The sequence below is a fragment of the Squalius cephalus genome (genome assembly GCF_949319135.1).
Source record: "Squalius cephalus genome assembly, chromosome: 1".
Classification (NCBI taxonomy): Eukaryota; Metazoa; Chordata; class Actinopteri; order Cypriniformes; family Leuciscidae; genus Squalius; species Squalius cephalus.
Genome location: NC_137122.1, coordinates 37,135,438 through 37,157,359, shown reverse-complemented (window position 1 = coordinate 37,157,359; position 21,922 = coordinate 37,135,438). Strand labels below are relative to the sequence as shown.

The following is a 21,922-nucleotide window of genomic DNA, read 5'->3' as shown; positions in this document are numbered from 1 at the left end:
ATAAAAACAAAAGATAATTTAAAATATGAATAAAACCTATAACAGTATATCTCCAATTCAGTAGCAAACATACAACAAACTTTATATTACGAAGAGAGGGGTTTGTACATATCCTCCTGATTTATAGCATTTTATTCCTAAAAACATGATGTTTTTCTGGCTTCTGACAAATCTTTTGATTTCTGGTGTGATTAAAAAAATAAGATTTCTAAAATCCCCTCTGTAGAAACATTTATCACTAATATGTTAACAAAAGTATTTTTATCCTGGCTTTATTCACTGTTCAGATTTCTGTGGAAAGGTATGCAAATTACATAGTCACATTTGCATATTGAAACATAAAATTTCACAAAACATGTAATTCAAAACTATTATTATGTACTGATTAATATTTTTGTTTTGTTTTTTGTTACCATATCCACCTGTGGTGTCCTACTTTAAAAGAGATTTACACATACTGTACAATAAAGCAGGTTTATGCCACACATTTCCTGTATCATGTTTAATAATAATACTCTCCTGCTTTTTTGTTCTTTTTCTTAGTAATCCATATAATGTCTTAAATTGAACTACAGCTGAAAAAAAAAGAAAAAAAAAAAGATGTGGCCATGTGGAGGCAGTAGTAAGTCAGGCCTAGTATCTTGACCATTGACTCCTCCAGGGGAGATCTGAGCCGCTGCGAGCTGCCTGTATGACTCTCCCCAGATCGAAGATGGCGGTGTCCGTGTTCCCAGGCGTGCGCCTCCTCTCCATCGGAGACGCCAATGGAGACATACAGCGACATTCAGAGCAGCAGCCTCTGCGACTAGAGATCAAAACCAACCAGGACGCGGCTCTCATAAGCCTCTCGAACAGTGAGTAGATGCTGGCTTTAAACTCTTTGCATCCGGCCTCAGCTGAGCGGTGTATCCTAGCTTAGCTTAATGAGAGTGATGTGCGTGCGGCATGTGCGTGTGTTGCAACCCCTGATCACAGGGACAGGCTGCTTTTGAGTTGTTGTGACCTCAGATGCGGCTCTCGTGCCCGTGTATGCTCTCTAAAACATGTGAAGTCGCTGGAGCCAGGGCTTCGGTTGTAACATGCATGCCACAAACCACGTTGATCGTAGCATGTTAGCATCCGTAAACACTTCGTATTGTGTTAAGCTGCTTATAGTTAGCAGCTACCCAGCTAATACGCACGAGATTCAGGAATTCAGCACTGAGTGCGTTTCTACAGTATACAATATAAATGCATGTCCTGTGCTTGAGGTTTTTCCCCAGATGTATGTCCTGGGCATTCAGGCTTTCTTCCAGACATTATTAGCTGGTAGTAAGGAAAGATTTGGATAATGTGGATTGGCGCCTACAAAGTTAGCCGCAGTCTGAGTTAAACCTTGAGTCATACTATCACGCTTCAGAAACCTCGTTGGTTATGATTTGCGTTGGTTTTATTTATGTAAACATTTGATGTGTTTATTTGAATTGTTTTAACCTGGTTGGATGCTGGGCTGAATGGATGCTGTGAGTTTACTTGATTGATTGCGCAGTTCTGCGCCACCTCTCTACTTTTACTGTACTGGACCATGAAACAGTCCGGGTTCTCTTTCACAAAGTGCAGAAAACACTGCGAAAGTAATGTAAAATTACGCGGAGGTTTCTTACGGCAGCACCGTTTGGCCATTCATCTTTGTTCTGCGGGGAACAATAGCGGGTCCCCCGCCTCCTTTTCTCCAGTGTCCCGCCTGTTCATTCAGGTCTCAGGGCTTTTGTTTGGAGCCTCATGCTGCCGATGTCCCGTGGATGAGATGAATGTCTTACTTAAACAGATGCGTGACCCACAGCTCATAGATTTCTTATTTAAAAGTTTGGATTCTTCGAGCTCCAAATGCATGCCACTAATCCCCAAATTCAACCCTCAGCATTTTTTTTTTCGTCGAAAGCCCAAGTTTATTCAGAGAGATGCATATGATAGAGGGATATCTTGCGCGTTTTATGCGTACACACGTGAGATAGTACGCTCTTAAATATTCATTCATTCATTCATTGTTGCGTATAAAGAGATGGTAATGTGCTGAAGGTTTTCTTTTTGCATTTTTTAACATTTTGTGGAAATATAAAAATGATTTACACTGGTGTGAGATGAATAATTGTTGAATACGAGTCATTTATTATGCATGGAGCGGGTCGCCCCCTTAGCTGCCATGTTGACGTCACATGGTCCATGTTGTTGTGAATGTGCAATTAACGGGGTTAATAATGATAATAATGTGTTTGTGTTGTACTTTTAGCCAGTGCTTTACAAAGCTTAAACAAAACAAATTGTGTGAAATTCATCAGTCCAATCTATTGTACTGTACTTTTAGCCAATAAAACATGTTGAGTGCAACTTTAAGGAAGTAATTCCTCTCTTCCACACTCTTGTGACTTGTTAATTCATGTTTTTATAGTACTTTGTTTCTTTCACTTTCACTGTGGTACACCTGTTGTCTCTTTAGCTTGTTGTAAACAGTCTTTTAGGATGTTCGTTATGAACAGTAGATGCCAAGAACCACTCCTGTTCTAATGCTTAGATTTTCATGGCTTCCGTGCCCTGAGGTATTTTAGAGGTATTTTCTTAAATGACTGGAGAGAGAGAGAGAGAGACTGTACTTGTTTTAAACTCAATTATATAAATGAATACTAGCCTAATCTGTCTATGGACAGCCTGACCTAATCTTACAACAGCTGGGGAAATAAATGACAAAATCCCTTATCCTAGTATTACCGATTATTGTTGCAGTGATTAGAAGGCCAGGGTGTCTTTGAACAGGACTAATTTGGTTTGCTTGGCTTCATTTTTGTTTAGGTTGTAGTAGTAACTTTTAAGGAGCTAGTGTAGTTCAAATAAAGCTGAAAGTAATGTTGCTGTTGTTGTTGAACTTTCTACTGACCCATCTTAAAGCGATGGTTCACCCAAAAAGCAAACATTCTGTCATTTACTCTCCTTCATGTTGTTCTAAACCTTTTAACCTGTCTTTTTTTTTTCCCCCTATGGAACACAATTGTTTATGAAGAATTTGTCTCTCTCTTAAATATCATTTGTCAAATCATTTATTCTGTTTTTCTTCAATGAATATCAAACATTGATCTTTTTTGGGCAGGTCTTTCTGTTTGTTTTATATTAATTAGTATAAATTGATTATCATACATGAATATTAATATCCGTGTAATTGCTTTTCTCCACAGATGAGGAGACATGTGTCTTTAAGTGTTCAGTATCAAGGGAGACCGAATGCAGTCGTGTTGGGAAGCAGTCCTTCATCATTACTCTGGGCTGTAACAGTGTCCTCCTGCAGTTTGCATCTCCAGCAGGTAAAGTTCACCTCGTTTTACAAGCGCATCACCCTTTACGGTGATTTATCAGGTCGCTGAGACATTCAGACAAGCACAGCTGCAGTCACTCATAGTGTACAAACTCATTTAAATGATTATAGGCAAACCTGAATAAAGAGATGGTGCAATGAAGCATGTAATCTCCTAATGTGTCCACTGTTGTTTTGTTTGCCAGATTTCTCGTCATTCTATAACCTCCTGAAGAATTGCCGTGGACACAGGGGCGAACGTTCGGTCTTCAGTGAGAGGACGGAGGAGTCCTCAGCTGTACAGTATTTTCAGGTTTGTTTTGCCACAAATTGACATGCATATGCAAAGGCGACATTTGATGAACCTGTTCTTACTCATCTTAAAACCTTAAGAGATAATTTTAAATGAGTTATAACAGGAATCCAGACTACCATTTAATCTCTAATGTTCTTTTGTATTCTAATGGTCCATCATCGACAGAAGTGACATGTTCTGAATGTCTTTCATTTTTATTCTCTCTCAGTTTTATGGCTACCTCTCTCAGCAACAAAACATGATGCAGGATTACGTGCGAACTGGAACATATCAACGAGCCATCCTCCAGAATCATACAGACTTCAAGGATAAAGTACTGTTATTTCTCTCTTTGTACTGTTAAAGGGAGGGGTCATGAACTTTTTTCTTTTTATAAATATAATGTGTCCTGAGGTGCAGTTATAATGTTAGTGTATAGATAGAGCTAATAGGACTTGATGTTTCAATCCCTGTGGAAAGTTGGCATACCTAATGTCAGCAGTGAGATTTGAGTGGTACAAGGGAGGGTAGGAATATCATTGGAGTCATCAGATGGGCACCCTCCTAATATGATTTTTAGACCAAATATTGTCATAATTTAAAAATAAAAGTCCATTTTATACTTTTGCACTTCTGATTTGACCACCCTGTTGGAAAGGGGTGTGTCTGCGGTGAGACTTTAGTTTAAATGCTCACTTACGATTTTCATCTTTACATATGAAATAAATATTACATGTGGAACTCTCTTAAAATCGTTTTACTACGTTTTTACTATTACAGCTGTCAAGATTAACTAATTGTGAAACGTGTTGATTACAGCATTATATTTAGATCTACTCCATCACATGAAAGATTGCAGCAACAAGTATTAGCCGATGATAGACAGTCTGTTGATCGTGTGAATGCAGTGATCTCATCATGCAACTCTATTTCTGCACTCTCACGAATGCTTTCATCATAACTAACAGTGTAAACACGATGTGAATACAGTAAGAGATTCATTGTGCAGTGTAGACAGCGTCATTGATTATAACGGGAGTTCTGGCGAGAGTCCAGAACCAGTAACTGATAAACTTTCGCTGTGATTGTGCGTTCTTTGATCACTTTCTGTATATAATTTAATCACAATTAATAAAAAAACATTGTTTTCATGCTACTAAGAGAAACAATGTGAAATTGATCGTTTAGTCACTGGCTTAATTTACTGACGCATAAACGGCAATAAGCGGTTTTAAGACAATAAAGAACGTCTGACTGTACATTAATCGTTACAAAATTAGAAATCACTTGTCACAGATCAGGCATTAGAATTTAACACAGTTAGTTACTTGTCGCATTTCTGTTGGGTTCATATCTTACAGTAAAAGTCTGTTTGCAAAGCCAGCACTGAAATTGCGACTGATTTACTAAAGAATCCAGTGAAATGTTCCGAACAAACAAATAATGCTCTACTGAGACAGTCACATTCACATAATAAATAACCACTTTCCTAGTATTAGGATCCTTTGGAAGGTGATGTTATTTTTAGTCTGGTGATCCTGTATCTCTCTTCTCTCCTTCTAATCTAACTAACGTACCTGTGAATGGGGCCAACGATGTGATGTAGAAGTAGGCATTGATTTTCTTCTGCAGAGGCGGTCTTTAGTCACACTCTTATGTCACTATGTGACAAAATTAGGAACAAGAGCTTGGTTTCAATAAAAGCTGTTTTTGAGCTAACAAGGATATTTTCTGAATTCTGAAACGTAAAGGATATTTTTGTCAAAAAAAATTAATTCCTACTTTAAAAGGACTTGGCATGGAGTTGAGTAGTTTCAGAACTGCTTTCTCTGAGCCTACCGTAGCACTTCTTGTTCTTTTTTTTTTTTTTTTTTTTTTTTTTTTAAAAGGAAAAAAAATTGGCTATTGAATATTTTTGGCTGTTATGACCTTGACTTTTAGATTTAATGTTATCCAGACCTAAATATCTGAAACTGGAACAGTTAACTTATTACAATTAAGTAAAACACTAAAAAGGTTATTCCTTTGTGAATGTTCTTTGAATGCATAATTATCTGAATGCATTGATTCTTGTTCTCATTCCTCCCTCTTGTGTCCTCCCTGTCTCAGGTGGTGCTGGATGTAGGTTGTGGCTCTGGAATTCTATCATTTTTCGCAGCTCAGGCTGGTGCCCGTAAAGTTTATGCTGTGGAGGCCAGCACCATGGCTCAACATGCAGAGGTATGACATACAGATTCCTCAAACACTACCATTCAAAAGTTTACGAAAAGAAGTCTCTTGACAAAGCTGAATTTTCAGCATCATTACTCCAGTATTCAGTATCACATCATGATCCTTTATCAATCATTCTGATATGATGATTTGCTGCTCAAGAAGCATTTCTTATCAATGTTGAAACCAGTAAATACCTGATTAATATTTTTGTGGAAACCATGATACATTTAAGGATTCTTTGATGAATAGCAAGTGATTTTTTTTTTAAAGAAAAATATTTTGTAACATGTCTTTACTGTTTATTTAATTATTTTATCTATTTAATGCATCGTTGCTATTAATTTCTTTCCAAAAATTCTTACTGACCCCAAAGTTTTACATCACATTGAATCATTAATAAATCACGTTTAACCGTTAATAAATATGCAGATAATTGAGTTGTGTAGTATACTGGTACTAAATAAGTATGGTTGTATAATGAAATTAATATTGTTATTATTTATTTATTTTATATATATTAAGTATTGAGTAATATAGAGTCATTTTTACTCCTCCTGAAAAAGGATCGGAATGCATGACAAAAAAATAATTTAGTATTAATACCAAAATGTGGTATCATGCCAAAGCCAATATCGATAGAAGTTAGAACCCTAGGAGTTTATAAGATTGCCTTTGACCTTGACTTATTGAAAGTCATTCTAAGTTGTGATGATAATTGTGCGTCCACAGGTTCTTGTGAACAGCAATAGGTTGTCAGAGCGTGTTGTGGTGATTCCTGGGAAAGTGGAGGAAGTGTCCCTACCCGAGCAGGTGGACATTATTATCTCTGAACCCATGGGCTACATGTTGTTCAACGAAAGGATGCTGGAGAGCTATCTACATGCCAAGAAATTCCTCAAGCCTAGCGGTAAGAGAAAAAGGGTTATTCAGTAAAAAGAACCAATCAACAAAAGATTAAGGGTGTGTAACGGTACACAATGACGGTTAGGTATGCTTTCGGTACAACGGGTGGAAAAATAACACTTTTTTCTTATCATTATTCAGTGGTTTACTGAACACACATATGTACGCCAGCATTCATTAAAGTCTGCTGAGTTAAACATAGACTCGCTTGCAAAATGGAAATACTTGCATTAATTTGAAACATTTACTAGTAAGTATACAACCGTAAGATGCAATTTGTGGACTGAGGACTACGCATCTCAATCTCATTAAACTCATACATCTGACAGTAGGACAAACCACGCAGGTTTATGATTTAGTTTGAAGCGCTTAATATAAAGTACGTCTCATGTTTAAGACCACTTGTATCGTGCACTTAACTGGCAGTAGCTCACTGTGTCCTTCGTTATTTTTCAGATGTGTTCGCAACATCACTGTATATCGAAAATAAACTATATTGTCCCGTTTTGGGGGTAAACTCAACATTTTAAAATTACACTGCCAACACAGAGAACTTCTGCATGTGCAGTGGTTAAAACAACACTGTATTTGTTTGATACACATACATGCCGCACCGTAAGACCCTTACCGGAAATCTTCAGGATGAATGCATATACCGTTAGACCCCCTACTATTTCATCAATATTTGTACATATCACACCTCTGTTCTCTATACAGGCAAAATGTTTCCAACCATTGGAGACGTTCACCTCGCTCCTTTCACAGATGAGCAGCTTTACATGGAGCAGTTTACGAAGGCCAATTTCTGGTGAGCTTTCTAAAAGGAGGATAAGACATTGGGTGGGGAGGGAGTTAAGACACAAAATGTATTACGTATGTGAGTAAATAAGCATGTAGCAGATGTCAAATGATGGTCTCAAAGTGTAAATAAACAGATAGTAGCAGATGACTAAGACACAACTGGAAGATTTCTTTTGTTTATACTTGAAAAACTTAAATTTCCTGTCTTTCAGGTACCAGCCATCTTTCCATGGGGTGGATTTGTCTGCGCTGAGAGGAGCTGCAGTTGATGAATACTTCAGACAGCCTATTGTGGTGAGAAATGGGAGGGAATGACTTGCAGATTGAGTGTATGCTAGTTAATTCATAAGTACATGCTAGCTTTTTAGAGTTAGCCACGGTTTGGAAAGTTCATGAAGCAGAAAGCCATCATAAAAACACATTAGCTTGTGTTTGTGCCTTCAGAGGAAAGATTATACTGATAAATAGTGTATGAAGTATGAAGGTAACTGGAGATTTGTCTCCTTGCTGGCTATAGAGGGCTTGAGGGTAAATACGGACAGGATTGAGTTACGTACTTGAGCCCAAATGAGAACAGTGAGGATGTTTCTAGGAAATGGAGAAAGGCACCATGCTTCATGGATTAGGAAAATGTTTTCAATGGTAGTTTCATGTAGGACACGGGGAAGTATGTATGGGAGTACAGCTCGCTGTTTGTCTGTGGTCAGGGGGGGGTATGCAATAAATTTATATCCATCAAGGAAGGTTTATGAAGCATGTCTTTGTGAACAAGAACGCATGTAATTGTAGTTGTTGATTTTCATCTAGGCTTCTCAGTGTTTTGAAATCCATCAGAGCTATTTCCACTTTCGTGCCCTTGAGAGGCCAATTTAACTTGTCGATTGTGTGCTCTGTTTTCAGTCCACTGATTTCCATACATGATAATTGTAGTTTAAAGTCTGTGCGTATGTTTATATCCAGCAATAGTCAGCTGTTCAGGCATTTGTTGTGTCTGTAATGGTGTTGCACTGCTGGGACAGTGACCTGCTGCGGTCTGGCTCTAGGGGGCGCTGTTGTAGTATCCTCCAGAGTTCAGGCTGTGGCGGGAGAGCCCTCTGAGCTAGGACTGAGTCTGATTTACTGTGGCTCAGTCCTTGACAAGAGGCCTCACAGCATGTCGTCCTGTTTGATTTGACCCGTTTCTTCGTCCTCCGCATGCAAAAATGAGTGTTATATTGGGATGTCTTGCCACCTCTCATTTATTCTCTCATTTCTTTCAGGACACTTTTGATATCAGGATCCTTATGGCCAAATCAGTGAAATATACGGTCAACTTTTTAGAAGCTAAAGAAGACGATCTTTACAAGTATGGGTCCACCAAATGCATAATTTTATTGCATTTAAATGCAGCCTTTTTATTTTAAAATATGGTATAAAAGAAGCGTGTTGACCGGTCAAATGTTTTAATATGTTCTTTTCTTGCTCTTCCCAGGATAGAAATCCCCTTCAAATTCCACATGATGCATTCAGGGCTTGTACATGGGCTGGCTTTTTGGTTTGATGTCGCATTCATTGGATCAGCGTATGTTCCGAAACATTCTCTTCAAATCAGTGATTTCACACTTGAGTCACCTCTCTTTCCATTAAATCATTAATTCAATGATCATGTTTGTGATTTAGAAATTTGTATGTGAGGGGGATTTTTTTGTGTGTGTGTTTTGTAATCCCAGTGTTGTGACTTGTGCTGTCTCTCTTTGTACAGGATGACCGTGTGGCTCTCTACGGCCCCCACCGAACCCCTCACTCACTGGTACCAGGTGCGCTGTCTGCTGCAGTCACCTCTCTTTGCCAAGGCAGGGGACACAATGTCAGGCACTGCACTTTTAATCGCCAACAAGAGGTGAGCGCACTCAATTCTTTGTGTTAACCCTCAGGTCGTTAACGTTAGGTGGTTAACTCCCTCATTTGTTTCCACTTCCTCACAGACAAAGCTATGACATTAGTATTGTTGCTCAAGTGGACCAGACAGGCTCCAAGTCCAGTAATCTACTTGATCTCAAGAACCCCTTCTTCCGGTGAGAGGACGCATCGCTTTGGAAACCGATAAGAGGATGTCTGAAACGTGTGTTGCTTACGCTATGCTGTGTTCTGCAGGTACACGGGCACAACACCCACCCCACCTCCAGGGTCACACTATTCCTCCCCCTCAGAGAACATGTGGAACACTGGGGGAACCTATAGCATGAGCCAAGGCATGGCTGTGTCAGGTAGCTCTTACACAATCATTCTTGTCTTCTTTTCACATTTACAGCAGTTGGCCACAATTCCTCCCATCCAACTGCTTTTGCATAACTGGAGTAATGTCACTCAAATTTTGCTGTCTCTGTCAGGGATGCCTACAGCTTATGATCTCAGCACTGTCATCGGCGGCAGTGGGACAACAGTCTCCCACAACAATCTCATCCCCCTTGGTACAGACACGCATGCACGTATGGATATTTACACACACACAAACACTCACACATATACACACACATGTGGAGTGAAATGTTCTCTGGTGTGGTTCAATTAAAGAGACCATTCACCCAAAAATGAAAATTCTGTCTCTCCAAATCCTTAACTTTAGTTAATCTTTGAAACACAAATAAAGATATTTGTAATCTTCTCTCATCATCAAATCCACTCTACAGAAAGACATGGTAAAAGTAATCCAGAAGCTCAGACCTCATTGGTTCCCACGCATCACGCAAGTTTGAGCTTCTGTGTTCACCATATTTGACGCGCTCTAAGCGTGTTGATCAATCAGTGTTTCAATATGAATAAAAGCAAAATGAAAAAAAATTAAATCTGTTCATTATATAAAGCAGGGGTCTCCAAACCTGCTCATGGAGGGCCACTGTCCTGCAGAGTTTAGCTTGCCTCAACACACCTGCCTGGAAGTTTCTAGTATGCCTGGTTAGAGCTTGATTAGCTGGTTCCAGGAGTCGTTTTGCACACACCCAAAAACTTAGTGGATGGACAAAAATGATGAGTGAATATTAAATATATTCAGCTATATTCTGAGGATGATAATAATTCATGCAGGTTTGGAACAATATGAGGGTGAGTAAATGACAGATTTTTAATTTTTGGGTGAACTATCCCTTTATGAACCAAAGGCTGAGATAAAATTGTGGTATTAAAGGGGCCACTTTATGAAGGATCATATTTTGATCTTTAACTTGATCATTTGAGACAAGATTATTATGTAATGTATAGCTTAGTGTATAATAAAGGTTGGGAGAGGGTTGAATATGGCCATTAAAACATCTTTGGTGCAGAAAAAATAAATGTATGATATGACCCCTTCAATGTAAGCTATGCATTACATGCTTATATTATATATCTCTACTAAAAACCCTTTACAGGACAATCAAATGAATTAAATTGATGTTGAAAGGTTTTCTACACAACAGTACTAAAGTTTAAGATTTTCTATACTACAGTACAGTTAGTCTCCATCAGCTTCATGTCAAGTGTACATGTTTCTTGTTAATCACGTTTTCCTTTTGTGTAAATTGAAGAGAGGTGTCTTGTCTTTTTCCCCATCAGTGAACACGGGGATTGTGAACCACACTCACTCCAGAATGGGCTCTATAATGAGCACCGGAATCGTCCAGGGTGAGTGTCGCTTCTCTTAATGTCCTCACAGAGTTAAACAAGACCTGCACTTTTACAGGTTAAAGTGATAGTTCACCCAGAAAGGATAATTCTGTAATTTACTCACCATGTTGTGTCAAACAAAAAATAAGACTCTTGTTCATTTTCAGAACACAAATGAAGATATTTTTGTCCATTCATTGAAAGTCCATGTAATTTCACAGTTAATTACATAGACACTGTAAAAGTAATCTATATATGAATTGAGCGGTTTAATCAAAGTCTTCTAAAGAGACATGACACGCTTTATATAATGAACAGATTTAATTTGTGTTATTATTAAAATATAAACATTGATCATCGCTTGATGTGCGAGATGTTGATGTTTCATGCTTGAGAAGAAACCTCATTGGTCTGATCTCCTGTGGTGATGAAAGAATATTACAAATATCTTCATTTGTGTTCGACTAAAGATGAACATTTGTCGTGTGGGTTTGGAATGACTGATGAGTGAATGATGACAGAACTTTCATTTTGGAATTTTTTTTTTTTTTCTCATGAAATGGGGGGGTGGGGTGTGGAATACCGTAAATAATTAGTTAACTAGTAAAAAAGGTAGTTTTGCACATCCCTAGTGGTGATTGATCTTTGATTTGATCTCTTAAGTCCAAAGTATAGTTCATAGAGAGCTTTATTCAGTCCATTTTAAATTCTGATTTTGGCCGCCCCTCAAATGGGTCAAACCATAGATATTACCAAAGGAGTTCAAGTAAATGCACTCAAAATCCACACTCATTCAAGGATGTGCATTTATGGACGGAGGAAGCACCTGCGGGATTTCATCTGACGGTACTTTATATTTAACACTAAAAAGTTAAATAAGCATTTATAGTCTGTTCCGTGAGAGCAACCGTACCGCAGAATGAGTGTAGCCTCTATATCTATAGATATTTTTAAATCTAAAAATTTTTTAAAAAAGCAACAAAATTGTCAGACATCCATTAGTGCATGTTCACAGAGGAAAACAACTGAAAAACAGCGCTGTTCTCTCGATGCTCGACAACGACGGAATCCAAAGGCGTGGACGAAGGTATAATGCGTGCCGTGAATTAAATTGTATGAATTAATAATCCCGAAAAAAGCACAAACATGGCAGAGTTGCAAAGTCCAGCAGCTGGAATTAGCTGAGTTGACGTGACGGCTAACAGACAGCAAACAAACGGCTAGTAGTGACAGCAGCGACAATCCACCTTAATTATGACCACGGCCTTATGCAAAACTTTAAGACTTAATAATATGATTTAAACAGATAGAGTTATAAAAAAATTCACCCCCCTCACAGTTGTCATAAAGGTCAAAATTAGTCGTATAGACCAAAACCACTTTTTGCACCAGCCTGTAAACATATTTTTTCTGCTGTAAAGTTGGGCATATTAACATGGGATTGACTCTCTTTTGCATCCAGTCTCTAGCGGCCTGTCGATGAATTGCAGTTTGTCACTTCCATGTTGGTTTCAAGAGAGACACGAAAGTTGCCGCTTGTAATGAACTGAAAACACTCGCTCGCTCTGCCCCAGTGGACACGCACCGTATGTCCTTGCGCTTTTTTTTGAATTGGCACCAAAATAGTTTGCAGCAATTGTTTAAATGATGGGTTCATTATTATTATTCTTAATGAAAAACACAGCTAATCCTTTGCAGGTTCCCTATTAGCATTGGGTTTAAATCCAAAATATTGCCAAATAAGCGCTTTTACATTTCTCTTTGAAACCAAATCTTCTGCCATCATCTTGTCAGTCAGCTCCTCACTCGTGATAAATCAAATCTCCTGCCGCTGATCTGGGCTGTGACTCTCGTTCGGCTCACACTGCATTAAGCAGACACGTTCAGTTTTTTAATTGTAGTGTCTGTTCGCCGCCCACCGGTAACACCGACTATCACAGCAAGCCGACTTTGGACTTTAACATCTTGGATGTCAAGTGTTCATAAATGCAAAGGATGCAATGTTGCTAATTGCTTTTATCTCTTCTCAGGGGCCACAACTGCCCAGCAGGGTCCCAGCAGCAGCAGTCCTCATTACCCCGTTACCAACCAGTTCACCATGGGCGGCCCAGCTATCTCCATGGCATCTCCTATGGCCATCCCCAGCAACACCATGCACTACGGGAGCTAAGGCCAAGGGATGGCCTCTGCATGTCCAATTCCCCCAACCCCCCACCCCTGAAGATCAACCACAGCCAAATTCAGAATACCAAAACCAGTGCACCAGTTTCTGACCATGACTTTATATTCTCTCTCTTTCTCTCTCGCTATCTCTATATATAGATATACATGTATACGTATATATATATTCTAAACTCTTTCTTTATCTCACTGGTGTTTTATTCTTACATATCCGTCCCACGACCCTGTGCGCAGGCATTCGGCCAGTTCAACACGTCTGAGGTGTGTCATTGTTACTCTTCCCCTCCCCAGCCGCACGCAGCGCCTGCTCCACACCAGCCACTAGGAGGCAGCACTTGTCTGTAAGCATGCTGAAAAAGCACAAACCAGAGACTCAAGACTCAACAGAAAGGACTCGGTCTGAGAAACGCTGTCGCCGGGACACGTTTTTTTTTAAAATATATAAATGCTTTACAAATCTGCACATGTTCCCCCTTCCTTCATGAACTCCCACTTTTTTTTTAGCCGCACATACGCCATCATCGACTGACTATTGATATGAATTGGAGATCTATTACAGGATCTTGCTACTGTTCCTGACAAGCCCAGCTACGTTGAACCTACTCTTCACTGTTGGCTTTTTTACATTTCCATCGACTGGCCATCACATCTCGACTCTCTCTGCATGGGCTTCTGACAGCCACCTCGACTCACCTAAAATGTTCACAACCTTTCATCGCTCACCTGAAGAGATGGACACGTGCTGTAGGCTCGCAGAGTTCATTACGACTACTAGCACAGTACCGCTGGATCCTGCCTGTAGACAAACATAGCGTAGATAGAGATCGTCTTACTTTTCATTCCATTTCTGACTGTTTTAACGTAGTGCAGTCCCAGATTTATGTATTTTGCTTGGTGTTCCCTGAGGTGAATTCTGAGCGTGGTTTTATCGAGACCGCTTCTGTCGCCCCCCGACTCCAACACGAAGCAAATCTGACTTATAAATTGACAGATTCATTCTCAGTCAATTTTAAGGACATAAAAGGTTTCAGGAATAAAAAGACCAGCAACAAACCCTCCACTACCAGCCAAGGAGGACGGCGGAGTGCTGGGACGGACAGTCGGCAACTGGGGGAAGAAGACAGAAGGATAAATGATATAAACCGTGAGGTCCGTGGACACACACTGACCGCTGCAGCAGGACAACTGTTTGGAATGGCAGTATCCTAGTTTACATCCCTTGAACCTTTATTTTGTCACTTTCTGTGTGTTGTGAGACTCGTTGAGGAAAGGAGGAGATCAAGTGACGCCCGACTAGCTATAACTTTCCTCCTCATTTCCTCCTCTCTCTCTCCCTCCTTCCCCTCCCACACCGGGGATATGACGAAAACCCCATCGAAGACTTTGAAGTCGTATGCACCGCTTCCAGTCAATTTTTTTTTCTGTTCATTTGGTTTGAAATAGCAACTTTCATGAGATGAAAACAACCATGTCTGTTAGTTTGTAGAATTAACGTTTTGTTTCAGTTTTCTTTCACAAAAAAAAGCAACAGACAAAAAAAGGAGCAAATTAAATGTTGATGGAGAAGTCCCTACGTGTGGCTGCTTACAGTAGCATTTGTTATGTTTTATGGATGAGTGTGCAAAAAAAAAAGTATAAAATCAGACTTGATGGTTTGAGGAATCACGTGATCTGGATAGGTTGTAGATGGCTAAAGATTCATTTTCTGCTTTCCAGTGAAGAAGATCTTAAACAGATTAAAAATGAAATAAATTCAGTACATTTTACATTGATGTTCAGTTTGTTAATATAAATTTGATATTATGAACTAACAATTTTTACAGTATTTATTAATCAAGGTTAATGTTAGTTTATACATATACTATTGTTCATTGTCAATTCATTTGTTTGTGGTAATATATTGTTAATTTATAGCTTACAACTTGAAATGTTGTATAAAATATATGTAGAAATTAATATTAACCAAGATAAAAGCTTCAAAAGAGTTAATTGTTAGTTCATGCTAGCTGTTGTATTAACACACAAAGCATTATTGTAAAGTGTTAATATCATGTTGTTCAACACTTATGACTTTCTAGCTTTGTCTTTCATGAAACGCAAAAAAAAAAAAAATTTTGCAGCCTGTTTAAGCTGCTCTTTTCTATATAATTAAAACTACATGGATTTGTCTATCACACAAAGCTATTGTATTTTTTTCAGAATACTGATTTTAAGGTGCTTTTATGCCCTTTCTGCTCGTCAGCCATTGGTTTCTGTCCATATTTGTTGTATGAAAAAGAGTAGATTGGATTAGTTTGTTGGAAAAAAGAAAGTCATACGGGTTTGGAGCAACATGAGGGCTTGGGAATGATCTGAACTATTTCTGGGCGAATCTTCTTTCTGAAAAGGATAGTTCTGCCTTTTGTCATTCCAAAACTACAAGTTTCTTCTGTGGATCATAAAATATATCTTGAGAAATGTGTTGGTTTTTTTGGGGGTTTTTTTCATACAATGTAAGTAAATGGGCACCAAAACGGTTTGGTTACCAACATTCTTCAAAATATGATCTATGTTCCACAGAAAAACAAAAGTCATATGTGTTTGGAATGTCATGAGGTGAGTTAATGACAGAGAGTAATGGATATTCTGCTTGAACATCCATGCATACCAAACAAGCTCAAGAAAAGGTCCACCCTGACAAAAATTATTTTATTCCACAGTGTCATCAAACCGAAAACTGCCCAGGAAAGCAAAATTAAATACTTAATACATGTGTTTCCTCTCTCAATTTACAGAAAAAATAAAGTAGCCTTGAAAGGAAAGAAAGCAGTCAGGGGTTATAAGGCAAACCTCAAATCAGTTCACAGTAATGCATGATCACTTTTAAATTACTTCATCTTGAATAAAAGAAACACAAAAATTGATAAGTGACCATAACACTCAAGGAAAATAATATCAGGCAGGTCACTACATGTATTCAAGAAAAATAGTACAAACTAAAGTCATCAGTAAATCATTTTACTTGTGATCTGAGGGAGGTTATTTTATCTGCTGGGTTAGTTACAGACTAGAAACACTTTGCACTTCTAAGAACTCATACTTCATTGCATTTTCCATGTCCTTTGAATCTAAAGACCCTTGAGTTCAGTTGGTCATTGAGGTTTTCCCGAGGTAAGTGATGTGTGATTTGAGGCTGGGGTAATCTGTTCTCCGGAGTGTGATGGTCCTGTGTACACTGCCACTTGGAAAAAGTAGAGCTAAAACGAGAGAGGAAAATGTATTACATACTAAAGCTGAGCGTTTGTCATAATGGATGGTGTAACTGTACCAGAAGAAATCATAAATGACACTTCATGTACAATTGAAAGGGAAGTTTGTGTTTTATGTATTTCAGTCATTCTCAAAGGATACACAACCGTTCAAAAGCTTGGGGTCGGTAATATATTTGAATGTTTTTAACAGAAGAACTCTTATGCTCACCAAGGCTACATTTATTTGATCAAAATCTTTATATTGAAATGTATTCCTGTGATGCAAAGCTGAATTTTCAGCATCATTAATCTGGTCTTAAGTGTCACATGATCCTTCAGAAATCATTCTAATATGCTGATCTGATGCTCAAGAAATATTTCTTATTAATATCAATTTTGAAACATTTTTTCATGTAAATCTAAAATGTCTTTACTGTCATTTGATCCATTTAATGGGTCCTTGCTAAAAAGAATTTATACTAATTTCTTAAAAAATAAAATACTGACCCCAAACTTTTGAATAGTAGTGTATGCCAGATTATAAATCACTTGACCTTCTATTAACAGCATCTGTTGTCAAATATCACAGAAAATAATATGATCTCAATCCTTTGATTTGTAAAAAGTAACAGACTTGAAAGAAAGCACAAAGCATATTAAAATGTTTATTCCCTGTGCTATCAAACTGTTTCAAATAATCTGCAAAATAATAGCCAATCTTTCAACAAGTAGATAACAGGAATTATGGTAATGAATAACCAGTAGTTGCACCAAAAAACATATTTTCTGTGATATAGCTAAATACTTTTAAGGTGTATTTGACCTGGAATATTCAGTTGATGAGTTTCTCTCACCTTGCAGCCGACAGCCAGAAGAGCATGAAGTGACACTATAACTGCCATGGTAGCGAAAGCCGTTAGTTTTGTATCATCGCGAACAGCCGGCCAGAATGTCATGACCAACACGGAGCCAGAGATCACCATGGCAATAACAATCAACAGCCACTGGAGCCAGTTGAAGGGAATGGTCCATAATATCTAAAAACAGAGATCATGACTTATTGGGTCTAACATGATGAAGTTTGATCGTGTGTTTTTGAACATGATCTCAAACTTACCGAGGTAGGGATATAAATGAAGAGAGAGTAACCGTAGACACACACAGTCTCTAAAAACGTGTAACCGCTGATCTGTCTCTCAACACTTTGACGCCACGTTAGGAAGCCCCAAACTCCTAGAGGCACCAGCCATGCATAGAGGAACACGGTAACTGCTGCAATCGAGACTGAAACAGAACAAAACCTTTAGTATATTCAGAAGCGAATGACAGAAACAAAACGGCTACATGACTTGAAAAGACTCAAATTAGTTGTGGGTTCACTGAACCTAAAATCTGATTGGAGGTTCATATAAGTATATAGTTAATGTATATGAATTAAAAACAAATGTTAACAACAAGTTCTAACCTTTTTGTGTAATATATTTGTAAAGTATATTGTTAGGTCAAATCAGAAGCAGAATCATTCTCTACAAATTCCCATCCCTCCTGCCCTCTCACCTCTGTGGAATTCAGGTCTGTAGTGATAATCTGTGCTTCCTATCTCACTCAGAAATGTGGAGAGATTTCCACTGATGGCCACTGAGAACACTAGAGTCACACAGATCCAGAAAGGACCTGACAGAGAGCAAGGGGAACAAAAAAAAAAATCAACTGTCTGAGAATCCAGCAAAGCAAAAATACACTCAAATATAAAATAAATTGTTTGGGTGTGTTGTAAAGTGGTTCAAAATAATATGGTACGTTACCATATAGGTCAGGGTTACTTCTAATGTGGTGTTTGACGAAATTCCGTCCTGGTAAAGGCATAACTGAGCCCTTTATCCTATCCAGCACCTACAATAATAAAGATAACAGCACATAAAATAACTAGGGCACCCGAGTTGTTGATGTTCACACTTGAATGTGGTAACTCTAAGTAAGTAAATGACCAAGCAACCAGTATCTCCCTTTGTTTAAAATATCAAGATATGAGATATCAAGACTAAAATGTATAGTACTATTGTACTACTGTATTATGTTGCAGGTTAATTTGGAATGTTTGTGGTTTAACCCTTGTGCATCAATTTAAAAAAGTTACTCATAGGTCCAAAGAGGACAAAAATGTCCATGTCAAAAAACGGTCATAAAAAGTTGAAGCTTGGGAGCACAGACTTAACTTTGGTATCATTTTAAAGAATACCCTTGGCAGATTATTGCTGAAGTTAAATTTTTTTTATAAGTAAATCCAAAAAAAAGTTATATAGGTTTAAGTTTATGAAAATTATTTATGAATATTATTTTATATAAAATATATATTTTATGAAACAAGTTGAACTCTAAAACGGCTAGAAAATCAAAGCCATAAATCTAAATAAGTTGTGTTCCAAATTTGAGGTTGATATCTCAAAAAATGAGCTTTCAGTAAGATTTTGTTTGGGCGCAGTACCAAACTTTCCCCATTGGATCCCAGCAAAACTCCTCTGGTCACACAGTGATTGGCTTTGTTATTTGCAGTTGAGTTTTTCTCTATCAATACTACAAACACACAAACACATTTTTTTTATATAACACACATACCAACCACACTCTGACATCCATACCAACACACCCACACAATTATCATTGCATAATTTATCCAGTTGGCTCTATAATAGCTCAAAATTCATGCAGTTAACAGTAACAAAAAACAAAAACTTACTCATAGGTCCAAAAGGGACAAAAATGTCCATGTCAAAAAACTCTCATAAAAATGTTATGCTTGGGAGCAAAAACTTAAGTTTGGTCTCATTTTAAAGAAGACCCTTTGCAGATTGTTGTTGAAGTGAAAAAAGTGAAAAATGTGCAACCAAATTTTTTTTATAGAAGTTTAAGTTTATGAAAAATATTTATGAACATTAAAATTAATATTTTATATAAAATATATACAAGTATTTTGTATAACTAGTGCAACATTTTTTTTTTTCAAATGAAATGGGGGTGAAATAGTAAAATTACAATAAAAATAGACACCTGTGCCAAAATTTTATGCAGTAAACATTAAAAAAAACCAAAAACTTACACATAGGTCCAAAAGGGACAAAAATGTCCAAGTCAAAAAACTCTCATAAAAATGTTATGCTTGGGAGCAAATACTTAAGTTTGGTCTCATTTTAAAGATGACCCTTGGCAGATTGTTGTTGAAGTGAAAAAATTGAAAAAAGTGCAACCAAAAAAATGTTATAGAAGTTTAAGTTTATGAAAAATATTTATGAACATTATAATCAATATTTTATATAAAAAATATATTTTATAAAACATTTGGAACTCTAAAACTGATATAAATTCAAAGCCATAAATCTAAACAGGTTGTGTTCCGAATTTGAGGATGATATCTAAAAAAATGAGCTTTCAGTAAGATTTTGTTTGGGCGCAGTACCAGACTTTCCCCATTGGATGCCAGCAAAACTCCACTGGTGAACACAGTGATTGGATTTTCGATTTGCAGTTGAGTTTTTCTCTCTCAAATATTACAAGCACACAAACACACTTTTTATTTTATTACACACATACAAACCACACTTAGACATCCATACCAACAAACCCACACAATTATCGTTGCATAATTTATCCAGTTGGCTCTATAATATGCCGAAGCAGAAAACAGGAATAAAGCGAGTATTTGCTTTATAGGCCTAACCTGAAAAAATGGCACCATCTGATAAAAAATGGTAAAAATGTCAATTTTGAAGCCTTGCCAACAGAATGAAAGCCTATTAAAAAAGATTGCATCATTTTATAGTTAAACGGCACAGGGATTAAAAAATGCAGTTTTAATGGGTTTCAATGGGGACATTTTTGTCCAAAAGGCGCTGAGAGGAAGTATTTTGTGTAACTAGTGCAAAATAGATTTTTTAAAGGAAATGGTGATGAAATAGTAAAATTCCAATAAAAATACACACCTGTGCCAAATTTTATGCAGTTAGCATTAACACAGGCAAAGTGATCCAAAAAACAAAACTGAAAAGGACAAAAATGTCCTCAAGGATGCACAAGGGTTAATGTGCACAAGCAAAAAAACAAAACAAAAAAAACAGATTTTTGATGTATTTTGTTATTTCAGTTTCTCAACTCCCCTTATATTTACATTCACATATTTGGCAGATGCTCTGAAGAAACTTGCACTGCATTGAAGGCATACTTTTGGCATATCAGTTCATGCATATACATTTTTCTGGGAATCGAACCCATGATCTTGGCGTTGCTAGTGCCATACTTCTACTGTTAGCACAGACTAAGTCCTTTTCTACATTTTCAAATAAAATCTTAATTCCTTTTCTATTTTACAATGCTAATATATATATATATATATATACACACAGTTTGTGGGATTTTTTTATTTATTTTTAAAATCAGACGTTTATTTTATTTTTTTGTAATGTGGGGTTAATGTTAAAGGTTTACTGTTTTTACCCCATAGTGTGATTTTTGGTAAATCATAGTGAATCCAGTTAGGGACCCACATATAGTGATCGTACCCATGTTTTTAATATAATACAAGGGTTTAAAGAAAGCCAGAAGTAAGAAAACAACGTACCTGCAATGTATCTACGTTGAAGAACGACTGATAGTATTCAAACGTCCAAAAACCACCAGTTTGTTTTTCACCTCCAAGCAACTGTGGGAATAATGAACAAACTGGCTTATACCATTGATCCTAACTAAGAGGCATGTGAAGCAAGCGGCTACTTGTGTGCCCTTATTTGCCGTTTTGTTCTGCAGCTCACCTCTGAACTCTCTTGCTGGTTGTCTTCATCGTCTGACAGGTCAACTTTCACCTCTTCAGAGGAGGCTGCAGCAGCTGGGCTGGAGATGCTGAGGGTGGAGGCTCCAGGATTTGAAGACAGGAGATCTGCGGCTTCATCAAACTCTGGAAACGAGCAGAACGAAGATTAAAGCAGAGAGACAGAGACAAGAACAAGGTGGCACATATCAGAGGCAGATTAACTTACCCTGAAACTTTAAATCATCTGGGCTAGTCATGACTGGAGATTTAGGGAGTTCTCATTAGAATAATATCTGCGAGGGGGAAAAGAGAATAAACATAACAAAATCATTCGACAGCCGTCAGTACTAAAATCAGATCAGATTTACACTAATTCACTCACCTGGCTGCTACAATATGGTAACGTTAATCCTGCAGTATGCCAACGCTGACTCCTTCTGGCAACTTCAACTATTTAGATTGTTTCAAGCTAGCAGGTAAAAAAAAAATTGTTCCGTCAGCCCGGAAGCTATTTAACAGTATAAGTTACTTTGGTCAACTGATATTTAAAGAAA

The 21,922-nt window shown here is 37.6% G+C and overlaps 2 protein-coding genes across 5 annotated transcripts; one reads left to right on the top strand and one right to left on the bottom strand.

The window, feature by feature from the left end:
• The first annotated feature begins 600 nt into the window (after window positions 1–600).
• carm1 (coactivator-associated arginine methyltransferase 1) lies at window positions 601–14,910 on the top strand. 4 transcript variants are annotated; one of them, XM_079864330.1, is made up of 16 exons: window positions 604–854; window positions 3,207–3,332; window positions 3,529–3,635; window positions 3,847–3,951; window positions 5,727–5,837; window positions 6,561–6,738; window positions 7,452–7,542; window positions 7,748–7,829; window positions 8,795–8,880; window positions 9,007–9,096; window positions 9,277–9,414; window positions 9,500–9,589; window positions 9,669–9,781; window positions 9,905–9,985; window positions 11,106–11,174; window positions 13,187–14,910. In XM_079864330.1, exons 1-16 carry the CDS (start codon window positions 692–694, stop codon window positions 13,324–13,326), a joined length of 1,770 nt encoding a protein of 589 aa, XP_079720456.1. In that variant the 5' UTR covers window positions 604–691; the 3' UTR covers window positions 13,327–14,910. The 4 variants fall into 4 exon arrangements, with proteins under 4 accessions (XP_079720454.1, XP_079720457.1, XP_079720456.1 ...); XM_079864329.1 differs by having other exon boundaries at window positions 9,905–10,003; XM_079864328.1 differs by having other exon boundaries at window positions 601–854; window positions 9,669–9,985.
• yipf2 (Yip1 domain family, member 2) lies at window positions 14,557–21,665 on the bottom strand. The gene is made up of 8 exons (XM_079864562.1): window positions 21,595–21,665; window positions 21,370–21,512; window positions 21,180–21,260; window positions 18,373–18,460; window positions 18,125–18,241; window positions 17,685–17,851; window positions 17,422–17,604; window positions 14,557–16,573 (listed from the first exon to the last, which is right to left on the bottom strand). The coding sequence occupies exons 1-8, from the start codon at window positions 21,623–21,625 to the stop codon at window positions 16,469–16,471; spliced, it is 915 nt and encodes a 304-aa protein (XP_079720688.1). The 5' UTR covers window positions 21,626–21,665; the 3' UTR covers window positions 14,557–16,468.
• Window positions 21,666–21,922: the final 257 nt, after the last annotated feature.

Bases quoted from the DNA above. Each gene is read 5' to 3' on its own strand.
- carm1 (XM_079864328.1), top strand. From the start codon at position 692: ATGACTCTCCCCAGATCGAAGATGGCGGTGTCCGTGTTCCCAGGCGTG. The intron at 3,333-3,528 runs GTAAAGTTCACC...TTTGTTTGCCAG, and splicing joins GCAGTTTGCATCTCCAGCAG to ATTTCTCGTCATTCTATAAC. The intron at 8,881-9,006 runs GTATGGGTCCAC...TGCTCTTCCCAG, and splicing joins AAAGAAGACGATCTTTACAA to GATAGAAATCCCCTTCAAAT.
- yipf2 (XM_079864562.1), bottom strand. From the start codon at position 21,625: ATGACTAGCCCAGATGATTTAAAGTTTCAGG. The intron at 21,261-21,369 runs GTGAGCTGCAGA...TTATTCCCACAG, and splicing joins ACCAGCAAGAGAGTTCAGAG to TTGCTTGGAGGTGAAAAACA. The intron at 18,242-18,372 runs GTAACGTACCAT...GCTCTCTGTCAG, and splicing joins AAGTAACCCTGACCTATATG to GTCCTTTCTGGATCTGTGTG.